General features: G+C 46.7%; 4 protein-coding genes across 4 annotated transcripts; 2 read left to right on the top strand and 2 right to left on the bottom strand.

Moving 5' to 3' along the window:
- Positions 1–571: 571 nt before the first annotated feature.
- Positions 572–2,185, bottom strand: N7469_002969 (ankyrin repeat domain-containing protein; the record flags this gene model as incomplete). The annotated part of the gene is made up of 1 exon (XM_056641889.1): positions 572–2,185. The coding sequence occupies one exon, from the start codon at positions 2,183–2,185 to the stop codon at positions 572–574; it is 1,614 nt and encodes a 537-aa protein (XP_056504383.1).
- A 295-nt stretch (positions 2,186–2,480) lies between these two features.
- N7469_002968 (uncharacterized protein) lies at positions 2,481–5,432 on the bottom strand (the record flags this gene model as incomplete). Its single annotated transcript, XM_056641888.1, has 1 exon — positions 2,481–5,432. One exon carries the CDS (start codon positions 5,430–5,432, stop codon positions 2,481–2,483), a length of 2,952 nt encoding a protein of 983 aa, XP_056504382.1.
- Positions 5,433–10,566: 5,134 nt separating this feature from the next.
- Positions 10,567–11,613, top strand: N7469_002967 (electron transfer flavoprotein subunit beta/FixA family protein; the record flags this gene model as incomplete). The annotated part of the gene is made up of 3 exons (XM_056641887.1): positions 10,567–10,617; positions 10,796–11,456; positions 11,531–11,613. 3 exons carry the CDS (start codon positions 10,567–10,569, stop codon positions 11,611–11,613), a joined length of 795 nt encoding a protein of 264 aa, XP_056504381.1.
- Positions 11,614–13,654: 2,041 nt separating this feature from the next.
- On the top strand, positions 13,655–15,739 carry N7469_002966 (lipid-binding SYLF domain-containing protein; the record flags this gene model as incomplete). Its single annotated transcript, XM_056641886.1, has 1 exon — positions 13,655–15,739. One exon carries the CDS (start codon positions 13,655–13,657, stop codon positions 15,737–15,739), a length of 2,085 nt encoding a protein of 694 aa, XP_056504380.1.
- Positions 15,740–15,869: the final 130 nt, after the last annotated feature.

The raw sequence follows: 15,869 nt of genomic DNA, 5'->3' as shown, positions 1-15,869 counted from the left end.
TTAGCAAGAATTGATGAGAGTACTTATTTTCTGATAGTTTTCAAAATTTAGGATATAAAAGATGTGGTAACTCACTGATATACGCTATACAGACTATCAAAATTTATCGAAATCTACGTAGAGTCACACCAAACAAGCAATTTTTGATTAAAGAAACTAACTACCTACTAGCTTGTAGCTACAGCGATAAACATGTTGCATTGCTATGCATCAATTTCATGTTGAGTTCTAGCTTAACTTAAATAATGGGGTTTTAAGGATTGTGAATCTACGCCTGACGCTGATCTGTATTGGGCTGTATTGGGGGGGGGGGGTGACCTTGAAAATCAAATTGTTATTGAGAGAATGCTACGTGCCTACTAGAAGTTTGCTAGATCCTACATGTAGAATGATTCTTTATAATTTGTGTTGTATATAGAGAATCGACGCTTACATGTAAATTGAACTCACGGATATCCTTCATTCCTTCTTTGGCCACTCAACTCTGTCCTCTACAATCCAGCGTTTGATATCACCATTCTGTTTTGCAACATTAAGAGCCGAGTTGGCCTCTTTGTCTTCTGACAATGGGTCAAGCCCCCCTGGCTTCAAGAACTTTGAACCACACGGCGGCTCTCTCGGACACAAGAGTGGCTACGACATGGAGTAGTGTCTGCCCGGCAGCATTTCTCTGTTCAATGTCATAGCCCGCTTTCAAGAAAGTATCAATTACCTCTTCACCGAGTACTCGGTAGCCTTCTGGGTCATCTAGTTCTTTTATATCCACCCAATCGTCGTTGCCGGTCGTGAGGAAGATCTCTAGCGCTGTGCGGCCATCCGCGTTACGCACCATGGGATCTACCCCGTGGGCGAGAAGAAATCGAAGCAAGCGCTTCTGCTCATTACCAACATAATGATTCTTCTCTCCTAGTTTGCTTGCTGCAAGATAATGAAGCACAGTGTTCCCCCGACTGTCACGGGCCAGGGGGTCGGCACCAGCAGAAAGAAGCTCATTTACGGGAATTTCGACTCGGTAAAGTGCCTCTGGGGCGCGTGTTAGGTCCCAGCCAGAAAGACCCGCGATGCCCATCCAACGAATAGCCATATGCAGGGGGTAAATCCCGGCCTTATCGGGCTGGTTGATTAGGCTGGAGCAGTTTTTGAGCAGGTATTTGATGGCGATATCATTTATAGCAGGTCTTTCTCGAACGTAATTTTCTTCGTCAAACAGTAGATGAAAGGCGTTCCTCCCGTACTTGTCCACAGCTAGGAGGTTTGATCCCCGCGAAACAAAGAATTCGAGGAGAGATGGCCCATTGCATCTTGTGGTAGAGGGGCACTCCAATTCTCTCCATGGACTGTCCTTTTGCGGAAATGGATTGTCAGACATTTCTTCACCACTTCCAGCATCGATGACTGTGGTACAGGTACCATTAACCGGACCGTCTAAACCGAGTTTACTTAGACAAGCGGCTAGAAATAATGTGCGACCCTGAGGATCGCGTCGCTCGACGTCAAGTTTGTCTCCGAGAAAGTCAAATATAGGCTGAACGAAGGCACCTGCCACAAGCAAGGAGTGAATCACGCTGCGTACACCGTACGGATGCGGAAGGGCATCTTTGTAATCGATGTAAATATCATAGTCATTATTGTGCAAAGGTTTGCTTAGGAATTGAACCTCGTCGAAGACAGCATATGCTTCTGGATTTGAGCCTCTTTCGAGCCTGGCTCGTTTGAATTCCGACGACCGCGATTCCTCGATGATTCCCCACCGGGCGAAAAGTCCATTAAATAGATCCAATTCTTCAAGTTCCTCCAGTTCGTCATCAACAGTCTCCCCCGGAAAGACAGATCGCTTTTTATGGAGACGCAGGCGCTGACGGGATAAAGCATACGGGTCTGCGCCATATTCGAGCAAAAGGTTGACAAGACGCGTGATATTAGCTTTATCAGAAGTCCCTAAATGTCTGGTGGCCCGATAGAGAGGGGGCTCTTCGGATTCGTCCTCAAAAAATATAGGTGGCCGCGTGTTCTTGTCGCCGCTGGCCCAATCTTCTTCCACTCCAGAGAGCGCGGAATCTAAGTCATCGAAACGCGCGTTTGGATCGACACCTGAAGCCAATAGTGCCTCGACGCGCGCAATGCGGTGCTTGCTTGCAGCTTGACAGAGTTCAAGGACAGCAAAGTCTCGAACACGCAGTCGCATGGTGTTATTTGTAATTTCTCTTCAACAAAGTGGGGTGCGCGGGAAAGGAAGAGGAAGCAATGCCTAGGGAGAACTATCACGCCTTAAGTACGGAGCAGAGCAAGAACCAACGTACTCCACCTCCTTGACAAGCAGCCCAATGAATGACCAGTGGTCCTCATCTGTCCATAGAGATATAATATATTTGGCTTCCAGCTAATATAGCCTTTGTCTTAAGATACACATTGAAAGGGTTAGGCATTAGAAGATAGATAAGAGTAGGATGGAACATAACGTAAGTCACCAACTTGGTCAACTACTCTTCACGCCAATTCACCCTCCCACTCCGAAACTGACTAACAAGCCCAATAGGCAAAAGTCCAGGATCAACAACATTAAACCCGCCAAATCGATCCACAATCTCAGGTCCATAAAGCTGCGCCACCCACTGCCAGTACGGTGACATATCATGCCACTCACTCTTAATCCCACTCAATCCATTCTGACCCTGAAGCTTCGCAAGTCCCACGGAGATAGGACCCGACTTATCGTATCCGATAACCTGCTGTGGAGGATGGCGGAGAAGATCATCGTATACGTAAACTAGTTGACGCCCAGGTGTATAGTTGAGGAGCTCGCGGTGTCTGGTATATTCCTCAAAGGACATGAAAGTATCAATATCATCAGGACGATATCCCTTATTCTGCGCAACGAGCCTATCTTTATCCTTTGCCGCGTATTCGCGTTTCAAACGAGTATACTTCTCGTGTTCCTTTTTGAAAAAGTCGTTCATAAGAGAGTCCGCATTTGCGATTATAGAGTCTCGCATACCAACTAGGTTGATGAATGGACTAGACAATTCAAGACCGCCAAGGTCAATCGGAAGAAAAAAGTATCCGTCGGGGATGGAAGTATTTCCAAAACGGGACTGGATTGTTTCACGAAGGTAGGTGAGAATGCTGTGATCGCCGGTGCCCTGCTCAGATGAGAATATCTCGCGCTGAATACGTTCGTGGGTTTGAAGCATCATGTCGACATGCTGCTCACCGAAGCAGTTGGCAGGTGTACCGAAGTTGTAGGTAAAGAAGGTTGATGCAAAGGTATTCCATGCTTGGATCCAACTGAAGATACTGGTTTCTTTATCCTGGAGCTGGCGTTTCAGCTCGCCGATGTGGCCATCTACCATCTCTTGGTCGATCTCAAATCGACTAGACTCTGAATTCAAATACAGCATCCCCCATTTGATTCTCCCAGATGGCAATTCCGAGTTGATGGCGGCCTTGGGCCGATCTTCGGACGTGATATGGGCACCGCCAGTCTTGTCACCGATTGGAAGACCCATGATCTGACTGAACCTTTGAATAGCCCTCCACGCCGTAACGCAAGTATCCTGGCTCCGTGACCAAAACCACATGTCATCATTCACTCGCCACAAAGACTCGCCTTTGCTTTCCTTGTTGATCAGGAAGTCAAGACAGAACAGGGTGACTTCGCCGAATACTTCACTCAAGACGTGAGATCCGGGTGTTCCACGACAACGAAGTCTCGGCTCGACATCAGGCTCATCAGCAAATCTCAACGGAGCAGTAAGGAACTTTTCGAAGAACCGAGCCCATTTCTCAGACACGCCAAGGAACTTGAGGATCGTCAAAATGGTAGCATGAGGCAGTTTCGGATATAAAGATTCATACTCAGCGCGGAAGCAAGTAATCTCGCCATAAAGCCGCTTGTAAATCGTCGTGTCTGCGCCGAGTAAGAGTAGAAGGTTTTGTTTCGCCTGCATTGGGTTTGAGGGCTTCAACATCTTTTGGGCGAAGTTGTGATTGTCATACGTGTCCTCGTACTCAGATTCAATATCTTCGCCATCGTACAGTCCAAATCCCATGTCCTCATCTGACTCCTCGTCCACCGCCGCACTAAACTCTGCCATTTGCCCTTGAGGAATGAACGCCGGGCTAGTTGGTGAGTATTTTGGAGAGCTTGCTGAGTACATTGCAGGATGTACCGCGGTTTTTTTGGACTTTTTCTTGAACAGCGCAGCTTCCACCTCACCCTCAGCTACGTCCCTCTGCTGTTGTTCATAATCCAGAAGCTGGGATACGAAGTATGCATTAAAATGGATAGACTCTCTGACAATTTGCAAACTGGGCTTGTCAGTGACTGGTGAGTCGAGATAAAAGCGACGCCGCTTCTTGTCTATGTCAGGTACGGTAGACCTTGGCGATTTCCAGATACCTTTGCGCTTTCTAAATTCAGTCAAACTCTTTTTGAAGAAGACAGACCACTTGATACCCATATACTGAAGGAATATCGCTTGGATGAGGTCCTCGTGCATGTAGATGCGGTAGCTTCCGTTCAGTTGGCGTCGCTGTTCGACGAGTACTTCGGGGCCCCAGGACCAAGTATCCAATGCCGTGAGTCTCATATTGAGAACATCTGCCAGCTCGATCAATACAGTATTGTCTTTCAAAAACTCCCTCAGGGCGGCTCGCTGTTTCTCGGTAGGTAGATCCGAACTGAGAAGACTCCTGATGACCCATTGCAGGGTATAAGAATTGAACTGGGCTGATGAAGTCAATTCATCCTCGAACTTCGAGACCTTTTCACGTAATTTCTCAAGGGATTTGATGACATCCTTGGCGTAATCGGTAGTTTCATCTTCCACCGGTCCAGATGGACTGGTAAACAAGTCACCGAGGAAGGCCGTGATGGTATCGGCGTCGACATCAGCGGGTTTAAAGACAGTTTCCTCCCAGTTCCTCTTGGACTCCATCTTCTGGGCGCTGGCGAGTTTTTCAAATTCATCATTCTTATCCTCGCTGCTTCGGATCTTGGGGCTCTTCTTCACGAACAGCCACTCCATGGTGAGTTGTGCAAACAACATAGCATACTCGTACTTCAAAGTTTGGACATCAAGCAGCGATAACAACGAGCAACGCCATCGCTCCAGCGTATCTGTTGAAATCGAAGGATCATATTCAGTTTGCTTTAGGAAACGGTCGATGTTGGAAAGTTCCGTGACGAGTTGTCGGTTACTCTCTGATTTATCCGAGACGCGACCATCATCATCAATGCGGATATCGAAGCACTTCTTCACGCCGTCCGACAAAGCACGAACCTTTTGGACAAGCGAGTCCAAAGAGTCAGCCTTTTGCAAGGCGGTAGTTTTGCGTTCCTGGAAGATTCTTCTTTTGTTAGACAATTCCTTGAGTTTGGCGTCGGTAATATGCTGCAGAGTTTGAGAGTATTCGGTATCGGCTGAAGCCATCGTGATATCGGTATACCAATAATCAAGCGATACTTTTGGTTGGGATGGTTTTTGATGAGAAATGGAGGATGTAGAAGAAAAGTCCGGGATGGGATATCGATATAGGGCACCGCAGAGCCGCATGAGCGCATGAGGGGTAGAACGGTGGGGCCGAAAAAGGGAATGAGTTCAATACTCGGTCCACTTAATATTCTTCTTAGACTGCGGCAGCAACCGCCAAAATCTCGGTTTACCGAAAATATAAACAAAACCGCAGCGGCTTTGGTTAGTATCTGAATATTTTACGATTTTGCAGTTAGGTTTTGGTTAGCAGTTCAAGACTGCAGCAGTTTCTGCGGTTAAGTTGTAGTTTTATAAAAATTTTGCCAGGCACCCCGAAAACAAGACTTCTAGTGTTTACCACATGGTTCAATACATACTAACGTATCTCACTACCGAGCTGGCCACCCCAAAACACCATTTATAAAGCAATAGCTTAGAACGTTATATCTCAGACCACATCGATTTGTGAAATTGTATCAACCGCTCATAGCGAGGGATCAATCACATCCGAGGATCATCGATGATGGAAGCTAAGACAACAGTCGGCCAGAGAAGAAGAGTCTTAATAAAAATCATGGATTGCTGGGAGGGAACTCTTTCTGCTAGAACTAGCCAAAATACCAAATATAGAACGGAAATACATTCTGGTGGTCGGTATATATGTATTTATCTTCACAATCCGTAATTCATCATGTATTTTTCGGTAGCGCTATATAATAGTTGTTCAAATCAAATCAAATTCAGATATATTATTTTGTATGTTAAGTTAAATTCAAAATTCAATTGAATGCCATTTCACTCTGCTAAACTGCTGATAATAGTACAGTATGATCATTATAACTTTGCTAGTAGTCATCAATCAGATATTATCAGGATAAATTGCCTATAGCTCTACGTAGTAAGCCTATAGTTACGTAAATTAGTATACCCACTAGAGTACTAGGAGCATGCAGAGTCTAACATTTCTTCTGTACGGCTCCACAATTTCCGAATCGGTAAACTACTACACTAAGTTACTCCAATAGGTCTAGATCCTCCAATATTACCATGCTGTCTGAGTACCCTTGGAAAAGTTCCCGAGATCCAATCTATACCCACACAGTATGTACTTTAGTAAATCTGCTTGGCATGCCAGAAGATCTCAACAACCTCGATGACTCGGAGTCGGAGACCAACAAGATTCCTATGGAGAATCATATGCAACTCGGTACGAAGAGAAGTCCAAGTCTTTGATTTCCAAGATCATCTATGGATCTTTCGATGGTGCATAACTTCATGAAATCTAGAATGGTTACCCAGATGTATACTGCTGGTAAAATTTAGTCCAGTGGCACATCATCTGTTCAGGGTATTCAGAAGAAGGGCTGAAAACTGAAGTGGTACAGGTGTTCCGCTTCCTGAAAACGAACTTAGAGCCTGTTTAAGGCTTGTATTGGCCCAATTTTTGCTCCCAATGCTAGGCTTCCCTCGTAACGCGCGACTTCGAAAACCGGCACAATGCCTCAGCGAAGTCTAGTACAGCCTGAAATGTCCTAGCCCCTGCGACGGAGTCTGATTTACCTCTCCTACCGTCAGTTGAGCTTCCCAGCAGACCCGAGACACTGCTAAACGCGTCTCAGGCTTCGCTCCGTAGCTTTCTTCGAATACCTTTTAATTCCGCCCAGTCCACTAGCACGCGAGTGACCGTTTCTTGTGCGCCGCACACACATACTTATCATTGTCACGAAAGCCTAAGGTCTTGACGAAGGTAGATAATCAATTGTGGCCTGTGCGTAGCTCTGTGCATCATTGGTTACTACAGTATAGTCTAGTCCTTGGTGGATCTTATACTCGCACTGCTTCCTTTTTTAAGAACAGTCAATCACAGCCCGCACCTTGGAGCTTCTCTGTATGTAGCTTGGTCGAGCGAGACTGGTTGATCGCTGTGAGTCATTAATTTACTGTACACGCAAGATACCAGCCCCACTGTTCTCTACGAGACGACAGGCAAACAAATAACCCCATGATAAAGATATCGGTAATGTCTAAATCAAGACAGTTCGGCTAATTATATGAGCTAGGCTGGGTAGAAATCAGCCAATCTCAATTTGAACTGCTTAAGGGGGAACTGTCACGCTACGTGCCTTACAGCAATCAAACCTAGATATACATAAGGAATAAACAAAGCTTGAAAATCTCTCACTTGGGCCTTACTCAAGCAACGCGTACTGGAATAAGAAACAGTCCAACGAGCCACAATGGGTAAAGCTTCCATGATCTCCGATCTCCCTCACGAGTCTTGTTCCGGTAAAAACTATAGATCACTATAAAGCCCGTAACGCACGCAGGAATGCAGGAAGGCCATGGGTGCTCAACAGAGCCCAAATCCCAAAGCCAACAGGATAGAGCTGTCCACCCTGTAATCCCGACTGCTAGGAAAGCCCTAGCAATTTTGTCTCCGATGAATAGAGGCACTGTTCTTCGACCCGAAACTCTGTCTCCTTCAATGTCCCGAAAGTCCTGGGCGTGAATGGTTGTCGACATTGCCCCAGCCAGAACAAGGAGCCAGATAAATGCTTTCATATCGCCAGAGAAAATTGAGCTTTTCGTTGCAATCTCTAGGGGACCAGCATAGAAGCACGCAATGCCAATGCAGTTGAGTAAGTTTCTCAACATCGGGTGTGAGGCACCGTTCCATTCGTTATACCAAAAACAGCAAAATGCCTCCAGAATACAAGGCCCAAGGCCACCCATCATCCATGAACCAGCAAGTATAGTTGGATACATACAGAATATAACCATTTTGACTTGACGTGGTGATATGCGGCCAGCTGGAAGAGGTCTCCAGGGCTTGTCGATTCTGTCTTCTGTGATGGCGGAGGCATGGCGCTGATTGTGGAGAGTGAAAAGAAGCAGATTTACCCAGGACCAGAGGAACATTTCAGGTAAAGACGCCAGAATCGGATTGAGCGACATAGAGGCACCCATGCCAAATTCAGACGCTATAGAGGCGTTCAATGCCCCAAAAAGAAGTCCCACGCAAATGATGACCAGGACGGTATCGCAGATGAATAAATAGGCAGTGTATACATGATAGCATAAGGATGATAGGAAAGACATCATGGATATACGATTGAAAGCACGCTCAGGCAAAAAGAAAACTGGAAGGCAATCTGAAACCGAGGAGAAAGTAGATTTCTCTCTCATCAAGCCATCATGTGCCGGTGTTCACCATTTATCTACCTTGCTTCATCGACGGCTGTAACGAAACTTAGTAATGAACAACGCCAGTCTTATGGCTCATATTGGATTCAGGTACTAATAAACAAATTGGAGCTGTATGATTAGTTGAAAACCATTATTAGCGTTGTCTTTGTTATACACAACTACAAGCATGTGTCCTGTATCGTCAAAGCTAACATATACGTTTCAACTTTTTTTCTTTTCATATTACCGAATCGGGAAATCGTCCAATTTGGGTATCTCGGAAGTAACAGCTGCGCCAGGGGCCCATGGTACAAAATTAACATATCTTTCAATGTCGGGTCTTGGTATTCAAGCTCAATAATAGACTTGGGGCGTAAATCCGGACCCCACGCGCGGAGCACATGTCCGAGATCCCCCAAGGGCCTCGCACTTCCCTGAACCTTGGTCGGCCCAACTAAGTGATTCGCACTTCACTCACAATTTGCTTGGTTTCAGTTGAGTCGGCCGAGAGTAGTGATGCCACGAGCACACCGAGGATCTATATGGTGCGGGATCATCTCTTCTTGCCAACTTTCACCGTGAAGGGAGATCAATTTCACTTGACTATAGAACAATTCCACTCCCATCTTTTCAAAAGGCGCACATTTCTTTGCCGGTAGTACTGTCGGAACAGAAAGGACCTAGTTCACATCCAGAAAGTGGAGGCAAATGCGGTGACACAGTCACTCGTCCGCACCGTTAGCCGTCCTTCAAATCCCTACTTCCTTCGCCTTCTGTGTTGTTACCACCATGAATGATCGACGTTCTTGGCGTGGGAAACGATAGAGCTGTCACTGGCGCAGGTGATCGGGTCTAGGTGGTCGGTTCGAGAAGCCAAGCTTGTTATGACCGGTGAGTCCCGAAAGCCAATTTTTGCCATTGGAAGATGGACGCCAGGGCTCACACACTGAAGCGCTCTAGATCTTCCAGGGAATTTGATATCTCTGGGATAAGAACATCTTCCAGACCAATTCCGACTGTGTGAAAATTGGTATGTGTCCCTGATCCTCGTCTGTACAGCTAATACAACTATTTTAGCACACATAAAGTGGTGTAGAATTCACTAGGGCTATTCGTGTATTCCGCGATATCCATACTACATTACCCATTGACGGTCTCAATAGTTTTGGTTCAAGTAGGAGATGTCTCTTAGCTCTTAGAAAACTGGACTAAAAATGGCCACAAAATCTCCAGACCATGAGCGCACATCATATATAGCATGTTGCCGTGGCTATCGTGCACCAACAGACTTCCATTTTCCAGGCCAGAGATCTTAAACTTATACTCTGACCTCCGGGGAAAAATTGGCCACAAGGAGCTGTACCTAGGCTGCGGCACGGTTTGGGGTTTTCTCTTGAAATGCTAATCAAACCTTTGATTGTTTGGAAACCGAATCCATTTGGTCTGCGGTTTTGAACTACTAATCAAAATGTAATCGCAAAATATGTAGTGAGGTCTTGATTTACTAACCAAGATCTAACCATAAGATCATGAAATCTTCAAATACTAACCAAAACCGTTGCGGTTTTGGTTAGATTTTGGTTAACCGCAGTTTTTGCTGTTGATGCCGCAGTCTACGCAGACGCGCCGTCAATTTAGTATATCGTACTGTAAAATGCACTACAGCCTTGAAAGCCAGCGTTAAATCACCGTGTGGAGCCCTATATATACCACCAGATATAATCTATAGATGATCTCCACGGCTATCTGCTACGTATTACCTCGGCTGCGGAGGTGGTGTGAAGAGGGCTATTCTCGGGCCGCGTCGGCGATTTCGAAGTCTTGGCACTCCGTCACCGCAGTCCCTCAACTCTTCTCGTCTTGAAACTGTCAACTCTCCCCAATCAATCCACCCACTAAATTCACCATGAGCGCCTTGCGCATTCTAGTTCCCGTCAAGCGGGTGATCGACTATGCGGTTAGCAATCCCCCCCTGAGTATCCTGGACCAAATTGAGATGATCCGTTATCGGCGAGCGAGGGCAGCAGTGTCTCAACTTGGATTGTTCCAGCTCGGATTGTGTCCCTGGAATACAGCATACAACATACAGCACATAAACATAAAAGAAAGAATTTACTAATGAAATGCATGGATAGATCAAACCCCGCATCAATAAGGCCCAAACTGGCGTCGAAACCACCGGTGTAAAGCACTCAATGAACCCATTCGACGAACTCTCCGTTGAAGAAGCCGTTCGCCTACGCCAACGCGGTGAGGACAAGAGCAGCCCCGTCAAAGTCGAAAACATCCTCGCTCTATCCGCCGGAGGCCCCAAGACCCCCGACGTCCTCCGAACCGCCATGGCTATGGGCGCCGACCGAGCTTTCCACATCGATGTCCCCGAGGGGGCAGATGGCGGACCCGAACCTCTCACCATCGCCAAGATGCTGCGCGGTGTCGTCGAGAAGGAGAATATCAACCTTGTTCTGCTAGGTAAGCAGGCTATTGATGGTGATCAGGGCCAGACTGGTCAGATGCTGGCTGGTTTGTTGGGTTGGCCTCAGGCGACGCAGGCTAGTAAGGTTGAAATTAAGGATGAGGCTGGTACCGTCGAGGTTACGCATGAGGTTGATGGGGGTGTTGAGACTCTTCGTGCGAAATTACCTATGATCATTACAACTGATCTTCGACTGAATGAGCCTCGGTACGCGAGTCTGCCTAATATCATGAAGGCGAAGAAGAAGCCACTTGAGAAGAAGACTCTGGCCGATTTCGGAGTTGAGGATACGCGACGACTGAAGACACTTAAGGTTACTGGTATGTATTATTCCGTTTTTTTCTATTGGCTCAATTTGGGGTGGTGTTAGATTAGACTAATTTGTTTTTCTTAGAACCTCCTGCGCGCAAGGGTGGTGGCAAGGTCGAAGATGTCGATGGTCTTGTTTCCAAGCTGAAGGAGCTTGGTGCTCTTTAGAGATAGAGCTCTTGGATTTTTTGTGTTTCTATACCATCTGTTTACCTAGTACGAAGTAGTTGCTTGGTTGTCACATGTCTTGCGACTTGCATAAAGCAATAAAAGAACAACTTGAACTGTGAATTGAGAAGATATTCAAGAGATTGAGATCTACTAGCATTAGTACTAATGCTAGATACTCTACCATCCATCGTAAAGATTTCTTTCTAAGGCTAATCATTGTGAAGTTAAGGTTACCTTGAGTGTCTTCGTATGCACTGGCGGGATTATGTACTACCCCGGATGAATCTAGCCACGGGTCGTCCCGTAGATTTTAGATGGTACTTCTGTAGTTACTACAGTAGAAACACTAGTGTACATCGTATGTGCTTCTTCGTAAATGTGGCCACTGGGATACTCTTTCGATAGGGAATGAAACTGTAAATCAAGGCTACTACCGAATGGATCTGCAAGATGCTGCAGGGTACTGTGCTTACAGTACTGTAAGTGGGCACTGATTGGCCGGTCCAATCAATAGTGCGGAGGTGGAGGAAGAGTGAAGCGATCGGGGAATTATCGAGTCTTGTGTGACTCGTACAGCAGATGAGAAATAGACTATTTATCGGGTACGAGGATAATTCAACTTGTGGAGCATGCCCTAATTGGTAGTTAGTGGTGTATCGTACATACAGTAGTAGAGTGGTAGTATAGGTACAGTGGATGGCTGGATGGACGTGCATTTGTTACTTGAGTATAAACTCGGACTTCTTTGTAAGTATGTACTTCTCCTGGAATCTCCGTTGTATGGGTACTATCCTGAAATGTATATAACTGCATCTTGCACAACAAAAGTAGTCTATTATTGAGGGTCTGGTTGTGTACTACTTTACTATGTACTATGTAGTACTCCGTGTATGAAGTAGATAGGATTTCAGAAGGTCTCGACCTTTCTATAGATTGGGCTGAACCATGGATAGTCTCATTACGGAGTGATCGGAATAATCAGTGTGCCCTGGACTCTATTCTCCTAATGGATTAATCTTGTACTATGTATGAATGTAGATTAATGTAATTAAATAGCCTTTGTATTGAATCAAATCAAATCAAATGGACTGATCGACTGGTCTTGTCCGGCGGATTGTTTGTGGGGCAGTGATCTATCGAAAACATCAGCTGAGATGGACTTACCAGTATACGTATGTACAGCTGGTGAATATGGGTATTCACCAGCTGTGTAGTGTAGTGTAGATGGTGTAGTTATTTGGAATATCTTATTCTAGTGCAATCTAGTTATAATATAAAATATGAATATCAAATACAAATACAAATATACAAACTACTACAGTTATAAAATTACACAGATACTAACTATACTGCGTGCGTCTGCCTAATGACGTCGTGAAGACTTCCAACTTTCTTTTCTTTTCCCTTTTTTCTTCTTTTTTTCGTTTTCTTTTTTTCTTTACTTTTTCTTTTCTCAAGTTTATTTGAATTTACTCTTAAAGAGTGTCTGGATTTATCACCTCCTCTTCCCTTTTCTTCTTTTCTTCCTCTCTTCTCCCTCTTCCTTCACGCCACTCTTCTTCCCTTCTTCCACTCTCCGCTCCGGTAAGCATTCCCTCATCGCTGCGGGACCGCCACCGGGTGACTCGGCTTTGATTCATAATCGGCTTGCGCAACTGGAATTTCAGGTTGACTTGAGTTCTGATTTTATCTTTTTCTCAGTCTTCTTTCTCATCTCACAGTACTCTCCCCGTCACTCGACATTGCATTGCACCTCCGCTAGTCACTAGTTACTAGTATACACACACACCTACTGCGCGCAGATCGTCGCATTCCATTCGCATCGCATTCCTCGATCCACATCGACATTCCTCATCGTGAAAGAAGCATTCTCTGCTGTTCGCAGCGCATCTGCGCGTCAGTCTCCGACTTTATACATAGCTTATTATTGGCGCCAATCTCCGCAACGCGCTTGACTGCGCTCTCGCCTCTTTCTACCTGGTTCTTGTATGTGAAGAAGTCCCGAGGTTTGAAACCCCTCTTTCCCATCCCCCCCGCTATGTGGGAAAAAACAAAACGCTATTCGAAGAAAGGCTTCGACAAGGCATGGGATACCGTCGATAAACTTGGCGCTCCCGTCAATCGCCTCTCCAACAAACTGGGCGCTGAGGCCTTTTGGCCCATGGCCATCGATAAAGAAAGTGATAAGGCCGCTCGTATTCTACGCAGTTTCTGCAAGGATGGTTTCTATGCCCCCGAATCGGAAGAATATACCGATGAAAATGGCAAAATCAATCGCCCCAAAGGTAAGCAGCGGGTCGTCAAAAAGATCCCCTCTGAGGTTGTCAAAAACGCAAAGGGTCTGGCCATCTTCACCACCATGCGCACCGGCCTCTGGGTCAGTGGCTCTGGTGGCAGTGGAGTCTTGATGGCCCGCGTCCCCGAAACGGGCGAATGGAGTCCACCATCCGGTATTATGCTCCACACAGCCGGTATTGGATTCCTTGCTGGCGTTGACATCTATGACTGCGTCGTTGTCATCAATACCTACGAAGCATTGGAGGGCTTCAAAAAGGTACGATGCACCCTGGGCGGAGAATTGTCCGTCAGTGCTGGTCCTGTGGGCGCTGGAGGTGTATTGGAATCCGAAGTTCACAAGCGACAAGCCCCAATTTGGACCTACATGAAGAGTAAAGGTCTCTATGCCGGTGTCGCCATTGATGGAACAATCATTATCGAACGTACCGATGAGAACGAGAAATTCTACGGCGAACGCATCTCCGTCTCCGACATCTTAGCAGGAAAGGCCAGAAATCCGCCCGACTCACTCCGTACCCTCCACCAGACCATCAAAGCAGCCCAAGGCGACACCGACGTTGACGAAGACTTGATCCCGCCACCCGGTGAAGCCCCCGGTGATATTGACCTGCAAGAAACCCATGGATTTGGTATTCCTGCTGCAGATGACCCAGATCCATATGGCGTGAAGGCATTGGAGGCAGAAGGCCTCTTCATTCGTGAGGCCTCGACCAAAGTAAGAGCATCACCTGAGACATTCCAGTTCAAACCGAGCGCTGGAAGTCCTGTCTACGCCACGTTCCGACGTAGCCTTGACAGCTCGCGGAATAGCTGGCGGGCCAGCGTTCAGAGCTACACCAGTGTGACTCGTGGTACGCAGACTGATGAGGCCCCGCTAACTGCCACTACGTCAGTAAGCCGAGCGTCGTCGCGCAGCGCGAAGGAATCTCCAGACATTTCAACGAATGCCTGGGATGATGCACAATGGGACACCGTACCGATCCATGGGGGTGAGGAAGAAGGAGAGAGAAAGTCCAGCAGTATCAGCCGTGACAAGATCCACGAATCGGACGATGATGTCGAGGTACACGAAGTCAGCAACGTGGCTATTTCCAGGCCAGACAGCAAGGCCTCTTCCCCAGTCGAAGAATCGGACTCGAAGCGCACGTCTCCAACATTTACTCGCGCTCGTTTGGTTACAATTCCCAAGCGTCCCGCGCCACCTGCTTTGCCTCCACGTCACCCTCGTCATACTTGGGGTTCTGGCAGCAGTCGTGAGTCGCCATCACCAACAGCTCGTTCGCACTCCACCGAACCGACAGATGTCGACATTGAATCTGTGAAATCCGTCGAGACTATTCAAAAGCCAACGGCTTTGCCCTCCAATGTCAAGATGCTGCAGGCAAATACAGTCCTCCCTGCTGTCGTGACCGAGGACGATGATGATCTCATCGATGAATCAGACTCTGAGCTTCCCAGCGCCGACAAAGAAGAGTTCCTTTCGGTTAACGGTGACGACTTGGAAGAAAGTGATGATCTGGCAAAAGATGCAACCCCGGAGGCAGAGCCCGACTCTGACCGCAAAGAATCTGTTTCTGCTGTATCCGCCAAGTCGGAAAATACCATCGAGCCAAATACCGAGGCGGCATTTACTGAGAAACTCGACCAGTCGCTCAATCTCGTTGAACTCGAGGACAAAGTTCATGAAGCAAAGATTAATGCTGAGGGCGATGCTGCCAGTCCTGCCGCCGAAATTGAGACTGCGAATGTCGACTCTGAGGAAGCATTTGCCGATGCAAAGTCCAAGAAGCAAGATCTCTCACATATTTCCGCGGAGGTTGCTTAATCTTCCTGTCCGTCTGTGATTTTTGATAGATTTTCACGATTCTTATTTGCTGTACAAACCATGATACCTCGTTCATATGCATATTCTGGAGTTTGGATCTGTGGACTCATTTTGGAGGGCTGATTAGGTT

The sequence above is a fragment of the Penicillium citrinum genome (genome assembly GCF_028827155.1).
Source record: "Penicillium citrinum strain IBT 23319 chromosome Unknown utg000002l:1.0-3833315.0:1.0-3834789.0, whole genome shotgun sequence".
Lineage (NCBI taxonomy): Eukaryota > Fungi > Ascomycota > Eurotiomycetes > Eurotiales > Aspergillaceae > Penicillium > Penicillium citrinum.
This window is presented reverse-complemented; position numbering and strand designations above follow the sequence as displayed.